Below are 17,446 nucleotides of genomic sequence, written 5' to 3' on the forward strand. Positions count from 1 at the left end.
GTTACATTGTTGATTCTTACACTCAAGAATCTTCCAAGGCGGGACTTACACAACACACAATCAAGAATATACGACACATGCAAAAAAAGAAAACTACACCGAAACAAACGTAGGGACTAAAATAAATGTAAAACAGTAAATATGTTACACAACAATAACAAATTGGCTTATTTGTTTTACAATATTTTTACATATCACATTCACTCTGACACAAGTAGTAGGCCTAAGTGCACAAACAACATTTCAGTACTTAATTCCACAACTAAATCTAAGACTTAGTCTCAAACACTCAGTTTCAACATGAACTGTGAGATGTACACCTAAATTAACATTGCATATGCAGCAAAACATCAAATCTAATACAGCAATGATCACTCGTACCTAGGTGTTCCCCAATTTCCACCCTCTCAATTATTAATACATTAAAAGTTAAAAATTTATCTAAAATAGCATTATTTCTGGTAGGTTCCTAGAATAATTAGTGAATAAATCCATCTTGAACAGTTTCCAGAAACATTTTTCTTTCATGATTTGACTCTGGCATTTCCCGTCCAGTATGTCTAAAATTAAAATCACCCAGCATTATGACTTAGTTAACATTTAATATCTTAATCACCTTAAAGTTTCTCATTAACTTCATCAGTTTCATCTGGTAGTCTGTAACAAATTCCTTCTAAGAGCCTTTTACCTTGAAATCCACTAACAGAAGCCCAAATGGAAGCAATTCCTTGATATTATTCTTAATATTCTCAACTTCAACACTTTACATATAAAGCTTCTTCTCTCCTTTATTTACTACTCTATCCCTCTTAAATAATCTATAGCCATGTATTTTAAAATAATTTCTGTCGCCAAAATCATCTACATTTAACTATGTTTCAGTTATACCCATCAAATCAAAATCTTCTATTTCTACCAGTGCCCTAAAATCATCTATTAATATAGTGAAAATTAAGCCTATTCTTATACCTACTTTAATATTAATTTCTTATGCTAAACTTTCCTCTGCATCTCAATTTTATTGAGAAAAAAATATACTAAATGACAAACAGATATTTTAATCATAGGTTTAAATTTCCTATGTGACCCAAAAAATAGGTATAAAGATATCATAACTGAAATAGAAACTTACTTTAAAAAGTTAAATGTTGAAAAAGCACATTTTTCAAAATTTAACGCTGTACTCTATTAAATAATTTCGGTGGGCTGAGCAGATAGCCTTTGTGGCTTTGCTAAAAGAAAAACACACACACATTAAATAATTTTAAAACCATAAGCAATAACAAAAAGGATTTTGAAGTTTTGTAGATTATAAAAGAACAAGATATAGTTGTTTGCAAGACTAATAAAATGGCACAACCTGTTATTATTAATAAAAATATTACGATTCTAATTTTGAAGAAGTTTTTTGTTTGTTTGTTTGTTTTGGAATTTCGCACAAAGCTACTCGAGGGCTATCTGTGCTAGCCGTCCCTAATTTAGCAGTGTAAGACTAGAGGGAAGGCAGCTAGTCATCACCACCCACCGCCAACTCTTGGGCTACTCTTTACCAACGAATAGTGGGATTGACCGTAACATTATACACACCCACGGCTGGGAGGGCGAGCATGTTTAGCGCGACGCGGGCGCGAACCCGCGACCCTCGGATTACGAGTCGCACGCCTTACGCGCTTGGCCATGTTGAAGAAGTTTTAAAAGAAGATATGTATGAGAACGTAAAGGTTAATCCTATAAATTAAATTCATGCAATTGTTAACGAAAAAACAAAAACAACAACAACAAAAACCTGCAAACTTTAACACCTTTTGAAAAACAAAGTTAAATTTCAAGAAACTTTATTGAAATAACATAGGGATTGTACTCCCGCTGGATGCACAAGAGTACACAAATGAAAAATATTTTTAAAAATATGTAAACGGCTCAATCAGATTTATCTCTTTAAAAATTAACCCCACTCAAAATCTTCAAAAATATTGAAAAATTAGTAAAAATGTAATAATTATCGACTAAAGAAACAAAATTATCCCTCCACTGAAGCATTATAACTACATGATGAAAATGTCAACACTATTTCTCAAACCTTAAGTTTGTTTGCTGTTTTGTTATTGCATTTTCATTTTAATTTACATACCTTGTTTCTGTATTTATTTTTGAAGATACCCGCTCCTATTTTTTAAATTAACAATTTTAATTACTTTATTTCTTCAGTTGTTTTATGTCCATCGCAGACGTAAATTTGTTCTATTTGAAGCCTTTTAGTTTAGTGTAACATGTAGATGGTATATAGCGCTCTCTCTCGAAACAGTTAAAACCTCCGAATTTTCTTCATGAAAATTGAATGACTATTGCTCCTGATGCCGTTGCCACAATTTATCACGTTTTCTGTTATGGGAGACAGCCTAGACATTTGTGCAACAATGCCGAAATCAATCACGCAGTGGTAAAACAAACAGATAAATCCTGTGATCTCTCAGCAGCGTCATGTCTTGAAAGAGCAGGGACCCTATAGACGAGTTGCAGCACGCCACGCAATCACGTGATATATACTTATGCCGCCATGATGGTAGGCTGGACGCCGTATCAGTGTGCCTCAGTTAGCTGGTCAGCAGTTCGTTTCTCATAACAGTTCTGAATTATTTTGACCATGGTGACTACATGTGTAGCTGTTGATTGTCAAAACAGACAAGACCGAGATCCAGGAAAGAGCTTTCACCGTTTTCTGACGGATCCTGAGCGTACATCTCGATGGATCGCTGCAGTAAAGCGAGAAGGTTGGCAGCCCACCAGCGCGAGTCGTGTCTGTGGCGATCATTTCATTCTGAGTAAGTAACCACTATTTCTGCAGGAGATAATAAATATATAGTTTAGATTACAAATATAGGAGGGCTCTGAAACCAGAAACGAAATACAATCGTTCTATAGTTGTGTTGAGGCTGTACAAATATATTATATTTCCTTTTATAAAGAGGGAAAAAAAGGGGGGCTGCATAAACAAAATAATTCATGACAGGTCACAAAAAAAGATTATAAAATTCTATCCCTGTATTATTTTTTAGCTTAACATGCATTACGACTGTGTGTTGTATAAAATTTACTTTTCATTTAAAAGAACGATTCATAAACAACTCGGTTACTCTTGCCTCTTGGATTATAGTCTTGTTTAATCAATAACAGTTAATGATTCACTTCTATTGAAATAAAAAAAATTCAGACTGCAAGTTATTTACATATATTATTATATACTGGTACTTGTGTATTTGTCAACTTATATATATGAAAACAGCTAATTGTCACAAAATTATGTAATATGTTTTTTTGTATTACAGGTAAGAGTGATGACCCCCTTTCCCCAGACTACGTTCCTTCATAGTTCCAATATATGTCTTCTTCACAGAAGAAAAAGTCAAAAGTTGCTCTGGAAACATTCAACAGAATATCAGCCTCCAAAAGTGAAGAAGATTTGGTGGGTTTTTAATTGTTAAACTTCCGTTAAAACCATAGAAAATGTTTATTTCAGTAACCTAGGATGTGTTTGATTTTTGAGTATTCTTTCATATAAGTATGTCCTTTGTAACTTTATGCTTAGGTTTCTGATAATCATTTAATAAACATGAATATATATAAATCAATCACAAGTAGTTTTACTTTTGTTTCAGTGGTGTCCCAGAGTGAAACTGACCAGTCTCTGCTGTCCATGTCTGCTTCTGCTGAGTACTGTGTGGAAGCTGCTGATGAACAGGAAGGTGGACCTCAAATTCCAGACATAGCCAGAGAGATTTCCATACAGACTGATCTTAGTATGACTGATATTGAAGCTTTACAGACATAGTGTCAGCAATTGAGAACTAAAAATATTGCTCTCCGTAAATAATTAAATTTATTAAATAATAAAAATTATTGTGTATGAGTAGTAGTGGGGATATTTGTGAGGAGGCATTAAATTGTATTTAAACTGAATATATAAATATTTAATACATGTTAACTCTGTTTTATTGACAGTTATCTCATGTAAAAGCTCCAACAAACTCTTGTGGGTAAGTTGGTGCTCAGGTAAGTAAAAAATATTTACCTTGGCTTTGATAACAAAGATAGGTTATGCATCTGTGACTATCCGTGCTTGCAACACTTCATGCACCCACTCAGCTGTAAAAAACTTGTAGGCTTCCAGGCTCTTGTAGGACTTTAGTTTCTCTCCAGTGTATGATGATGTGGTGTCAATGAGGTAATGATAAATGTCATTGTACTGAATGTCTGGTTTTGGATGGACATCAATAAAACTGGTGAAATTTTCAGGCGATATCAGATATGGGTTGACTTTGATGGCACTGATTTTATCAATATAACGATCCCGATGATTATGACTCAAGCCTTTTGCATAATCAGATAAACATATAGGTCCATTCATATTAAAGATCGATCTGATATGACTAATGACAACATTTACACCACGCGGTCACAGCTCACAATGTATACATTCATACGTACGGTAGACTGCGCTGCCTGGTGATGTTGCTTACCAATATGGCGTCAGCATTGAAATCACGTGATCAATGACGTCACATGCAACGCCACTATAGCTAAAGATATGACGCTCGACATCAATATGGTTGCAACACTAAATTACTAATTGTTATGGTACATGTGTTATGCTTATATTAAATTACATTTACGGCTTGCAAGTAGCTATATACATATGCATGTATTAGATTATGAGGCTCCATGTAAGTTACAGACTCCATCACAATGATTGGGTGTTAATGGTTACACAGCAACTATTATTTGACTACCTGTCAAATAAAGTTTAACTCCTTTACACAATGCGCATTGATGCGTGTGGTAATACTGCCCATGTTTGAATATAACACTCACAGTCATTTTTGTTGTAGGTTGGCGAAACAGTATTAAATAATAATAATAAAAAACAGCAAATGGGCGAGTGTGTGTGTGTTTTTCTTATAGCAAAGCCATATCTGGCTATCCGCAGTGTCCACCGAGGGTAATTGAACTCCTGATTTTAGCGTTGTAAATCCTGAGACTTACCGATGTCCCAGCGGGAGACAAATGGGTGACTTCTATTATGAACGACTACGGTAATTTATGATAAGAGAAGAGTAATTCCACGTTAAAATATCAAATGATCTGGTGATATATATCATTTGTCATCATTTGAGTTTATAATTTTATTTTTAACTTGAATCTAATATATATTTCATATATACTTTATATTTCTTTCTCATCAAATAAATACCATTTACGTTCATAGAATGTAAATCTATTTTCATTAACATACTTACACTTTTAGACTTTCAAATGTTACCATTTTGTAATTTTAAAGTTTACATCTTAGACCTAGGCCACAAAAATCCAGTTACTATTTTTTCCATTGTCCTTCATTTTACCCCAAACCTTTTTTTTTTTGTTTACTAATAGAACACCATAAGAATTGTCTTTTTGTTTTTTAATATCCTTATAGCAGGTTGCCCGTTTTCGTCTAGTTAATATAATAATTAGTATCTTGATATAATAATTTTATATCATGACCATAATTTGGTTTTATAAATCCATAGTACAAATCATACCTCGGAGCTTTAAAAAAAATCTACAATGCTTATATCAACATAAGTTAGTTTATTGAATGTTATTTTATATTTTATTCAAATGAACAGCGAATAATGTTTCTGTAAACATTGCTTTCTCTCAGAAGTCTGGTTAAGCTATTAAATTTTCAACTTTGTTTGCATAAAAAAAACAATTTTATATCAACTCGTTTCCAGAATTTTTCATATTTTCCAAATATAGAATTATTTAACAGTTTGTAAAATCCTTTTTCAAAATAATTAGTGGCTTTAGTTCTCATTTGTATATTTAGGTCAGTATACAATATATTTGGTTTTATGAATCCATAATAAAAGTCACACATTAATGTTTTCAAAACATCTAAAAATGCTCATACCAAAGTACTTTGACTTATTGTGCATGATTTTTTATTATATTCATATAGCCCCTGAGTGGGACGGCGGCATGTCTGCTGGACTTGCAGTGTTAGAAACTGGGTTTCGATACCCGTGGTGAGAAGAGCACAGATATCCCATTATGTAGCTTTATGCTTAGCTAATAAACAGCAATCTGTTTATATAAACAGCGGATAACGTTTCTGTAAACTCTACTCTCTCCAAATCTATCACTACTTCCTTGTGACACAGTAGTATGTCTGCAGATTTCCGTCACTAGAAACCGGGCTTCGATACCCGTGGTGGGAAGAGCACAGATAAGACCTTGTATAGCTTTGAGTTTCATTCTAAATAAAGAAACCAAATATACTTTCAAAATTTAATCTATTTTCAAAATCATCAGATGATATCACTATATCAGTATTTTTATCACCCCATTTAAATCTTTCGTAAGGCAAATATTGGCTCACTGTCCATCCATGTATGTTGTTAGTATCCATATAAATAACAAAAATGTTCTTTATAATATTTTATGTATTTATTATTTGTTTTTTATATCTATTACAACACTAAAATATACTTCTACGAATTCCTTTCCCAAACATTATGATCATATCATATTTAATAATTAATTATAATTCGACATCAATCGTTTTTAACATTGTATCCTTGATGGGCCAGGTACTGTGCAATACTAAACAGAGTCTAATTTGTATGTTTTCACATAACCATCTCTAAAGGTATCGAAAATATCAGCTGATATGAGAACGTTAGTCTTTACATAAATATCAGAGTATTCTTTCATGTTTTGAATCTTAAACTGTTTCCAAACGTTTTAAGCATCTTTGTAGTCATTATCCAATACATCACATTCATTCAATGGACGGTAGAATATTTCTTTAAATAGTAATTGTGTTTCACTTCTTTATCACACGAGTCTATATACTCATAGAGATATATTTTCCTTTTATTATTACAAGACTGAGTTTATCTTAGGGAAATTATTGCATTCTGCTTTTGAACTCCTCTATTTTAAAGATTACTTGAAAGTTTATCCAAACTAGTGAACTTAAATGAATCTATGAACGTTAATTTCAGGTTATAGATTTTTTTATAACCAAATAAGATACGTATTTTCAACACCTGCTGGTTTGCAGGCTCATAGCCTGGCAGGGGATAGGAGGCTTGGAAGAACCACCCCACGCGCTTATCACTGAAAAATGTCCCAGGTGAAAAAAAGAAAGAAACAAGGCGAATGTAAGGACGTAAGCCTAAACTGGATATCAATGATCAGCTATTGGTTTCAGCTATGCTGTGCATATGACCATCAGTAAAATAAAATTGACAATACAAAACATATATGAATAATTCAAGGTAGTTTCATATTTGCGTGAATAAGAACAGTTTAAGTAGAGCCCAATAATTGTGTCATGACATTCAGGTGCTCTTGAATGCACGTGTATGACAGACACGATGAACACGTCATCTAGTCTAGGCCTACATATCTACGTGCATATTAATAAAATGTGACCTTTGTGTGATAAATATGTCACTCGTAATTACGAAAAATGCTTGGAAATGTTCGGGAGAAAGGTAAGAACAAAATGTCACGCGGCAGCAATGAGTTAGAACATTAAAGATTGTTTCAAGAAATCTAAATAGGCAACTCCTGCAGTTGGTGTGAATACTTGTATGTTTAGGCTTAACGATACTGTCAGTAAGCCTATTAGTGAAAAAAATTATCAGCAGGGTAGTGACTTTGCTGATGAAAAGTGCTTCGCTGTAGGACAGGGGTCACCAAACTACGGCCCTCGAGGTCATTTTGTCCGCCCCGCCAGCAGCTATTCGCTTGGAAATAAAAAGTGACATTTCATCAAATGTCCGACTGTCATAACAAAACAAATCACACCGATGGTCGCTTTCAGCTAGCAAACACAAGACGTTATGATAAAAAGACACAAGGCTGTCACGCGCATTTTTAACCAATAGGAAAATTTTTTCGTTCTTGCTGCCCGTTTATTCACATCAAGGGACGTATGAAAGCATTAGGATTTCGAAAACAAGTACAGACTTAACCCTCGTCCTATTGACTCGTCTTGTAAATTCAGCGGCCTAGGGTTACCGCTTCAGCAAGGTAATTTCTCTTAGTAGTCGGGTTATGCGCTTTTCAAAACTCGTTCTTAGGTAAGTTTCGTGGCAAACGTGCGTTTCAATATATTTTGTTTGTGCGTTCTTGGACCAGTACAATACATTTCTTACGGCGTTCTGTGTTTTTCATTTCCAGATCCTGTATTTTATCACCCATCGTTAAGGCTGCTTTTAAAAGAAGAAAAGTGGACTCTGAGTGTCATGTTTTCAATGAAGAATGGGGAGAAAAGTACTTCTTTGTGGAAACAAAAAACCAGAAAGCTACTTGTGTGATATGCACCGAAAGTGTTGCCGTTTCGAAAGAGTACAATCTTCGGCCTCACTATGAAACAAAACATCTGTCAACATATTTGAAATTTTCAGGAAAGTTCCGTTCTGAGAAATTTGAATCCATGAAACGTGTTTTCGAATCTCAAAAGACTCTCTTCACGAGAAAGTGTTCTGAAAATGAATGTCACTCATATATAGTTAAAAATAGTGCATAGGATGGCAGAGCGAGGAAAACCTTTTACTGACGGCAACTTCATCAAAGAGTGTATGATGGAAGCAGCAAATGAGCTGTGTCCTGAAAAAGCCAATTTCTTTGAAAGTATCAGCTTTTCAGCAACTTCATTTGTACAGAGAGCAGAAGAACTTGGAGAGAACATCGCATTACAGATACGCCAAAAAGCTAGGAACTTCATATGGTATTCTCTGGTACTGGATGAGTCTACTGATCTCTCGAGTACGTCACAACTTCTCGTGTTCATTCGTGGAGTTAATTTGGACTTTCAGATCACGGAAGAGTTGGCATCAGTTTGCAGCATGCACGGAAGAACAACTGGAGAAGACATTTTCATGGAAGTGCATAAAACTTTGCGAGACTATAACCATCAGTGGAATCAGCTTAGAGGTGTAACAGTTGATGGAGGAAAAAAATATGGCTGGAGTAAAGAAGGGTCTGGTGGGGCTGATCAGGAAATAGTTGGAAGATCTGCAACTCCCAAGCGCTCTGTTCATACTCTACATCATACATCAGCAAGCACTCTGTGGAAAAGACTTAGATATTTCTTGCGTACTGAAACCAGTCATTTCTGCTGTGAACTTCATTCGGGGTCATGCACTTAATCATCGCCAGTTCAAGGCGTTTCTTGAAGAAATTGGTTCGGATTTCTGTGACTTGCTTTATCACACGGCGGTAAGGTGACTCAGCTACGGTAACGTCTTGTCTCGTTTTTATAAGCTGAGAAGAGAAATAGATATATTTCTTATCGAGAAATATAGAGCCGATTCACTTCTGTCGGATCCAACCTGGTTGTCAAAGTTGTCATTTTTGGTTGACATCACATCCCACATGAATGAATTGAACTTGAAACTTCAGGGGAAGAATAATCTTGTCTGTGATCTCTACAGAATCATTAAAGGATTTCGGAGAAAGCTGTCATTGTTTGAAGTACATTTGGAAGGAGGAAACCTCTCTCATTTTCAGTGTTTCAATGAGTTTCATGCTAGAATCACAGAAGATGTCAACCTGGAGTTTCAGAAAAAGATTATTGGTGATTTAAATAAGCATTTTTAGAGAGATTTTCGGATCTCGACAGAATCGAAAGTGACATTCTCCTTTTTCAGAATCCTTTTGATTGTATCATTGATGACATGCCAATGGAACATCAGCTGGAGGTCATCGATTTGCAAGGAAATGACTTGTTGAAAGCAAAACACAGAGAGGGGCAACTTATTGAATTTTACAGCTGCATACCTGAAGAAGATTTTCCAAAGCTGAAGCAGTTCGCATCTGGTATGGCATCAGTGTTCGGAGCAACTTATGTCTGTGAACAAGCATTTTCAAAATTGAAGTATGTGAAGTCGGTACATCGATCAAGGTTGACTGATGAACACTTAAAAGCAATTCTAATGATTGGATGCAGCAATTCAAAACCGAATATTGAAGATATTTTGAAAACCAAACGCCAATTTCATAAATCTCACAAACTTTTTGCGGCTTAGTGAAATTCTGATATGTACTCACTATGTGCGATGTGACAATTGTTTTTGCTAATGTCACCTTCTTTGATAACCTTTTGGTAAATAAAAATGTTGGTTGTATTTCTGTTTGTTTTTTATTATACGTGTGTATTGCATGCTACTCCCACATGGCTAGTGTGGCATCATGAACTTAGTGTTAAGTCTTTTACAGAGAGCTTTCATTCTAGCTTATGAGTATTGAACATAATGATCATGCGGCCCGCGCTTCTCATTCCCCAAGTAATCTGGCTCCCTGTGAAAAAAGTTTAGTGACCCCTGCTATAGGATATATTAATCAAGTCAGTATCAAAATAAGTGCTTCTACTAGGTCATACTTGGCGACCATTATTTTATAATGAATAATAGACTTCGGCGTAAAGGTTACGTTTTTATCACTTTGTGAGGTTTTACTCACTGTTACACTAACTGTAAATACTAATAGGCTGAGAAGAAAATAATCATCCTGTGCTATATACTATATGGTGTAAACTTTAAAAAGCCAAATCAAACCCTTTTAATGTTAACCTTGGCCTTTGAATGAGAGGAAGTCAGGCTTCTCTTTTGCATATTAATGCATCTGTGCACGTGATACTGGTGCATTAAACAATAATGATAATAATAATTAATCCTACATTACAATAAGTATTAACATTCTGCATGGAATAAGTCAGATAATCAGCAGTCTTAAATGTATTCTGATTAGTACCTTTTGTTTTAGTATATCTACCTTTTTTTTTACAACAGGTGGTCAATAGTGACTGTGAAGATTAATATAATTTATGTCTGTGACAAGGTGTCAGGTCTTCCTGGAATTTTTGTATTAAACCTCGTACTTTCATTTTCATTAAAATATCAATGTGACAACGTTTGCTATTTACTGTGAGGAAGTACAGCAGTTATATTTTGCATGTTGATACTATTGCCTAATGTTGGTCATGTGTCACTTATTTCTTGGCTAGCATGCCCGAAAACTAACAAAAGTTTGTGAAACCTGTATTCTTAAGTGTAATATTCAAACATAGAATTAAATGGGCAATTGCCAAATATTTTAAACGTTATTAAATGTATAAATTATAGATAGTAGATACCAGGGGCGTAGCCAAGGGGGGGTTACCATGGACCCAAACCTTTTAGACAAGTTCAGTTGCCACCTGTGAAGTTTCATAAAGATCCGTGATTACACGGCAGATAATTTCACACACAACAAATGGTCAAAGGCAAATTTCTGATTGAGCAGTATTTTAATACAGCAAGTTTTGTCAGAACTAGAGAAATACAATTGAATATCTATGAAAGGCTCAGACGCCTGTTCGTTCTTGCCAGGATATCTACAACACAGTTTGGTTCAACTAATATCACGGTGAATGTGTAATGAGGCCAGGTGGTATTTCTCAAATACGTTTTGAGTCTTCTGAGAATTGAAAACGAACACTCCACTGAACTCGTTGACACAGGCAGCGTGGCAAATACTTTCAACAGTCTAGAAATTACTGGGAACATTTCTGCATTGCATATGTATCTATGATATTTTTTGGTTTGTTGTTCGCAAGTGATTTGTACCAAACCTTAAGTTCACCTACTGCAGCTAGTGAAGTTCTGTCAATGTCAGCCTTGTATGTATTGACCAACTCTTTAATTTGGTCACATTGTTGTGCTGTAGGTTCTGACAGTTCTGTGGTAGATCCTGATGGTTGTAGACACATGAAGTTTGTAAGGAGAGTTTTGTGACTGGACAGAAAGTGAAAGAAAGTGATCAACAAATGGTACAAATACAACAATACGAAAGTACTCCTCAGGGCTAATGGTTTGTGAGTTAGCACGGTACATCTGTCTTTTAGCCTGCCTTGGCATTATGATGTCAATTTGAAGCTCACTACACAGAGTTTGAGTCTCACAGAAAATGTTAAATTCATTCACTATTATTTCTGAGTGAACGGATTAAATCTTCCGCTATTTCTGCGTGATGCATCGCAGCACCTAAATCAATGTTCTGTTGCTGCAGTAAGGAAAACAATTTAGCAATGGTAAGTAGAGTGATTATGAATTCTGGCTATGTTATAGAACACAACAATTGATTGGCTTGCGTAGCAGAATCACTGTCTTGCCAACCTGATATGGTCTCAAGGGCATCTGCAACTGCATGGATTAATTCTAGAAAGACAATGACTGGGTCATGCCTCTCAACCCACCGGGTGGGGCAGAGACCTTTCAAACTTTTTTTCTTTTCGATTCAGGTGCTTTATTCTCCATCGAAAGAGCCAAAACGTGCTTTCGTTTGAGTGCATTGAGAAAGCTTTCAATGCTAGAAATTACCCCCATGCAATTTCGCATAGGAACTTCTTTACAAGCATCATAAATTGCCAATTTTAGGGAATGGGCACTGCAGTGTACATAGGGTGCAAGTGGGAATTTATCAGTTATGTGTCTCTGGACACCATTGAATTTCCCATTCATAGAGGCAGCACCGTCGTACCCTTGTCCTCGCAGGTAAGCCATATCAATACCATATTTTGTCAGATTGGTTATAATAACATCAGCCAAGTTTCGGCCTGCCTCATCATAAACAGGTATAAATTGCAAAAAATTCTTCTCTCATTGCAACAGAGTTGTCGCAAATATTTAACACACAGCGAAAACTGTTCAATGCCTGAAATATCTGTTGTTTCCTCAGCTAATATTGAGAAACACTTTACAGCATTAACACTGGTGACCAAAGCATCATGAACATGAGTATTACAGGCATTGATGATTTCATTTTGAATTTGAGGACTCAGATACGTAGCATTCCTCTTGGTACTCTTAAGGCTTGCTGAAAGCTTGACATCACCCTTTGCCCTGTAGCACAAAATTGCCCGAAAATTCCCATCATTATTGATAGGGTTTTTATCAGTTTCACCAACAAACATTGGACTAGAATCATATTTTCCCCTCAAAGTTAAACCCTGTCTCCCACACAGCAATACAGTGTCAATAATAGGCATTAAATATTGCCGGTTCTGTTCAATTTCTTGCTTGTAAGTTACATCAAGCTGCAAGTGCACAGATGAACTTGTTTTTACGACCTGTAGAAAATTGTTAGCTTTTTCTTTGCTGTCTTGGTGGTACTGTTTCAATTCATGTGCCTTGAAGTCTTCAACAGCCTTCTTCCAGTTTGTGTATGGAAGTTTCGCTAGTTGTCCCAATTTTTGGCTTCCAAGACCAGCACCATCAGGAGCAAAAAGACAACAGTATTTGCAGAAAGCACCCTTTGCATGTTAACTATAGGTTTTGCCATCTCCATTGTGAAAGCCAACGATGCTGAAAATGCAGCTTTTTGGTCCACACTGGGGGAAAACATAATCACTCCCTGGCTTCCAGGCATTCTCAAGGAGGCATTTTTTGGTTTCAGCGTTTATCTAAAAGAGACAGAAAGACATAGTTCTAATTAAGTTATTTTGCACATATTTTGCACAAGTTTGTTATGAGAGTACAATAACATCAAAGAGCAGGCCTAATATCCTGTGGCTGTAGGCCTGCAATCACTAGCAGCAATGAATATTCAGTCTAAAACTCTGTGATTTTTAATACAAAATTAATATAATGAGGAGTCGACTTACCTGTTTACCAATGCTGACATAATCAGAAATGTAATTTTCAATGTCCCAGACTGGACCTGAGGTGGTAGTGGCAGCACTGGTAGAAGGCCACGGTGATGACTCTGACAATTCAGTTGACAATTCTGATTCAACCTGATTGGCTGCAGCAGATTGATCAGGTTCAGCCTCATGAATAGGTTTAAAGAACCCATGCAGTGTCTTTTGCTTTTTCAGGCTTTACATAGTGAATAATTGTTTATCGCAACTTCTGTTTGTCAACGTCACATTCACAGTATCGTTGGCGCCATCTATAGTGAATAATTCATTATAGATGGCGCCAACGGTACTAGGTTAGTGCTATGGTACTGCCGGCCTGCCACGGTGCCCACCCACCGTTTATTTGTGAAGTTAATTCTTGAAATCCAGGGAATCTGAACATACACTGTCCATGATATTTGAATACATATTATAGATACTATACATATATTTTGCACTCTCCTGAGTAACTCTATATTTTATATTTTGATGACAGGACTGCCGGTCTACTTTGCTGGGCCTGATAACTTTAAGTTATATATTATATATATAGGCCTATATATTTATTTATGATTAAAAAATAAGACAAACACCTCAGTGTGCAATTCTGAAATTTGCCAAAAAGATGGTCTCAGAATGCATAATTCAGGCTTTTTATCAAAAAATGCCCCCGGACTCCCTAACATGACTTTGCGCTTGCGGCGCTTGCATCAAACACTCAAACTACCCCCCAAAAAAAAAAGTGGCCATTTCTGGCTACGCCCCTGGTAGATACAGGTTTCAAAAAGCTAGAGTGGCACTTTCACTGATATGTACAATTATATAAGGGTACACTTTAATGTTATAAATAGTTCCCACTACACGCACTCTGTTATGCCACAGTGTAATTAGCATTTTCTTTATTTCATATCAGAACCTGAGGAAATATCGAATGCTGTATTGGTCATGCGCGATGGGAAGAAATACTTTTTACTGAAACACCATTATGAAGTATTCTTAGAATCAGCAATAACTCTGAGGAGATGCTAGGGGTTTTTAGATGTGAATGTTAACATCTTTACACTGGATAGTTTACAACTCCAAAGTCGATGTGTGTTCTGCATTTTCTATGTTCTCTTTTTTAAGTACCAAAGAATGAAAAACGTATGGAATCTTCATTAACAGGCTTTTCACTGAGTAGCAAAAATAACAGATAATTGTGACTAACATGACATCAAGGAATATAATATCTTGGAGAAGATTGTCTTCGTTTAATATAAAATCCAAGGCATGATATTGCTGTGATGCTAAACAATAAGAGATCAGTCAATGTAAAGACAAGTCGTCATATTTTATCGTGGTGGTCGACAGTGTATATATAAATAGCACTTAGAAACAACGAGTAGCTCCCAGCAAAGGACAACCCTGCTGACCTCTTGGCGCTGATGAAGCTTGTTGCTCAGCATGGCCCTATTCTTTGCTCTCATCTGGAGAAGCCCAAACTGTAGAATACGAATAGGTATTATCATTATCAACACAAAATTAAATTATTTACGTTATTGGCATACACATAATGTAAAACTGATCATAACTGAAATCAGAGAAACACAATTTTTCTTCATTCTTGCAGATGGCGCTTCAAAACAGAGTTAATACCCCCTGTGCATTCACAGAAGATGAAGTTTGAGAGGAAGAATTCTTGCCAAAATCTCTATAATTGTATTTAATTTCACTTCCTTTTCATAGTGGCTGTGAATGTTTGTAACTGTAAATATTTAAATATAACTTATTATGGTTGATCATTTAAGTATATAATATAAATCTGCATACATTTATTGACTAGCATTTAAAAAATAAGAAGTGGTCCCACAATTTGATATTTATTTCGGGATTTAGTTGCAATATATATATATATATATATATTCATAATTTTAGTTTTTTTATCAGCAAGATAATAACCTGCACATGTATTTTCTAGCATTATATTTCTTTGTAGCTTATTTAAAGTAAAAGTATATTATGGTTTGTAACACATCTAAATACTTTTGAGAGATTGAGAATTGTATTCATTTGGTTGTTGCCTTTGTCGTGTATGTTTATGAATATAACATTATATAAACTACATATTTAAATTTATGTGATGCTATTTTTTAAGTATTGATGACAGAATAAACTCAATAATTTGGCCCACTGTTTTTTAAATAGAAATTAAAATGTATTCAAAATACGTTTTAGCTATAAACATACGTAAACATGTTTGATTATATGATTTAAAATCTTTAAAATACGCTATTTATTAAGTTCAAAGGAATAAGCACACATGTCTACCAATATTAACAAAATAAAAACAAGGATTATGCACTATGTAAATGGTGTAATTACGTACTGAGTATTTAAGACATCAACTTTGATATACCATCATTTTTAGCAAAACTGTACAATAAATAAAAAATAATGACAGTGTACAGAATCATGTGAAAGATCCCTGTTAAGAATTGTAAAAAATCTAATTTGATTATATCATCGTGGACAAGAACTAATAAATTTCACAAACGATTATAGCACGAATGAAGCATCTAATATTTTCTGCTGGAGCGGTACTTCAGAAAATCTATGTATAAATATTTTAACATCTGCTGGTGATAGATTAATGGTACTGAGAGGTGTGAATGGTAAGGGTAAAGCTAATAAATCAGTATCAACATTTAAACATAATACTTCTTACAACAAAGGCTTTATCAAAAGGCAGATTCTAACTAAACATAGTAATAAAATATGGATACCAACTTAACGATACTTAGGATTCTTTAATTATTTCAGAAAAATTGCTTCAAACATTGATGTGATATTTGCTATCAAGAGAAATAAAATAACACGCTTTATATTGATGTAGCTAATGCAAATATCCCCGGCTGGTACAGCGATAAGAGTACCGATAGGGGCTCGATTTCCTTCGGTGGATACAGCAGATATCCCGATGTGGCTTTACTATGAGTAAAACATAAACAAACTAACGTAAATTATAAAGTTGTCATGAGGGATATTTTCTTGTGGTTACCTCTCATTAAATTATACCCCGAACCACAAGCTGAATAGAGTAGTTTTACAGTAAACCTCCAAGATGATGTTGAAATCAGTTGGAGTGGTGAAACAGTTATTAAAATTAATGCTTAAAATGGATAAAGCTGTACGTTTATCGCAAATACCATGTATGATGAAATTACAAACATTTACGTTTTTCCCCAGTTTCCAGATAAGCAAAATAATCAAAACGAAAACAGTATGATTTTCGATGATCTTGATATATTAAGAACGTAAGTTAGAATTGTAAATGATAAAAAGGATCCCGCTGAGAATTAGTGTTTCGTTAAAATATTGAGAATTAAATTACTCGAGATATTACACAGATTTGTTAGCAGTGTGGTTAAAGGATATCAATACGGAAACTGGATATTTAGTAAGTTATAACAATTACATGTTTATGACAGTAATGTAGCGAATTTGCGACTAAGTTCTCCTGGCAACTCGGAAAGACTCTAATAAAACAACGTATATTTTGTTTTTTGTTAGTTGATAAAAGAAAAGGTTTAATGGATGTTTATCTAAAAGTTTTGAAAGTGTGCGAACTATTATAGTTCCATTTGAAAATGATTTTAAAGTTAACAGATATTGAAAATAAACAATAAAAATGTTAAAGAGGCAGTTGATAATGGTAATGTTAATTTATCGTTAATGGGAAAAATATGTTTATAG

The 17,446-nt window shown here is 34.8% G+C and overlaps 2 protein-coding genes across 3 annotated transcripts in view; one reads left to right on the plus strand and one right to left on the minus strand.

Annotated features, from left to right (window-relative positions):
- Nucleotides 1–4,584, minus strand: part of LOC143222243 (uncharacterized) — a 44,482-nt gene extending 39,898 nt beyond the window's left edge. Inside the window, exons 1-2 of one of the 2 annotated variants that reach the window (XR_013012121.1) lie at nt 4,070–4,584; nt 1,804–2,839 (exon numbers count right to left, since the gene is read on the minus strand). The gene's annotated coding sequence lies outside the window, so the exon portion shown is untranslated. Of the gene's footprint in view, nt 1–1,803; nt 2,840–4,069 lie in introns of those variants that run through there. The other variant, XM_076448476.1, reaches the window with a different exon arrangement.
- Nucleotides 2,652–10,182, plus strand: LOC143222242 (general transcription factor II-I repeat domain-containing protein 2-like). Its single transcript, XM_076448473.1, has 4 exons — nt 2,652–2,822; nt 3,327–3,463; nt 3,657–3,797; nt 8,236–10,182. Exon 4 carries the CDS (start codon nt 8,586–8,588, stop codon nt 9,204–9,206), a length of 621 nt encoding a protein of 206 aa, XP_076304588.1. The 5' UTR covers nt 2,652–2,822; nt 3,327–3,463; nt 3,657–3,797; nt 8,236–8,585; the 3' UTR covers nt 9,207–10,182.
- Nucleotides 10,183–17,446: the final 7,264 nt, after the last annotated feature.

This window comes from Tachypleus tridentatus, chromosome 8 (genome assembly GCF_004210375.1).
Source record: "Tachypleus tridentatus isolate NWPU-2018 chromosome 8, ASM421037v1, whole genome shotgun sequence".
Taxonomy (NCBI): domain Eukaryota; kingdom Metazoa; phylum Arthropoda; class Merostomata; order Xiphosura; family Limulidae; genus Tachypleus; species Tachypleus tridentatus.

Bases quoted from the DNA above. Each gene is read 5' to 3' on its own strand.
- LOC143222242 (XM_076448473.1), top strand. From the start codon at position 8,586: ATGGCAGAGCGAGGAAAACCTTTTACTGACGGCAACTTCATCAAAGAG.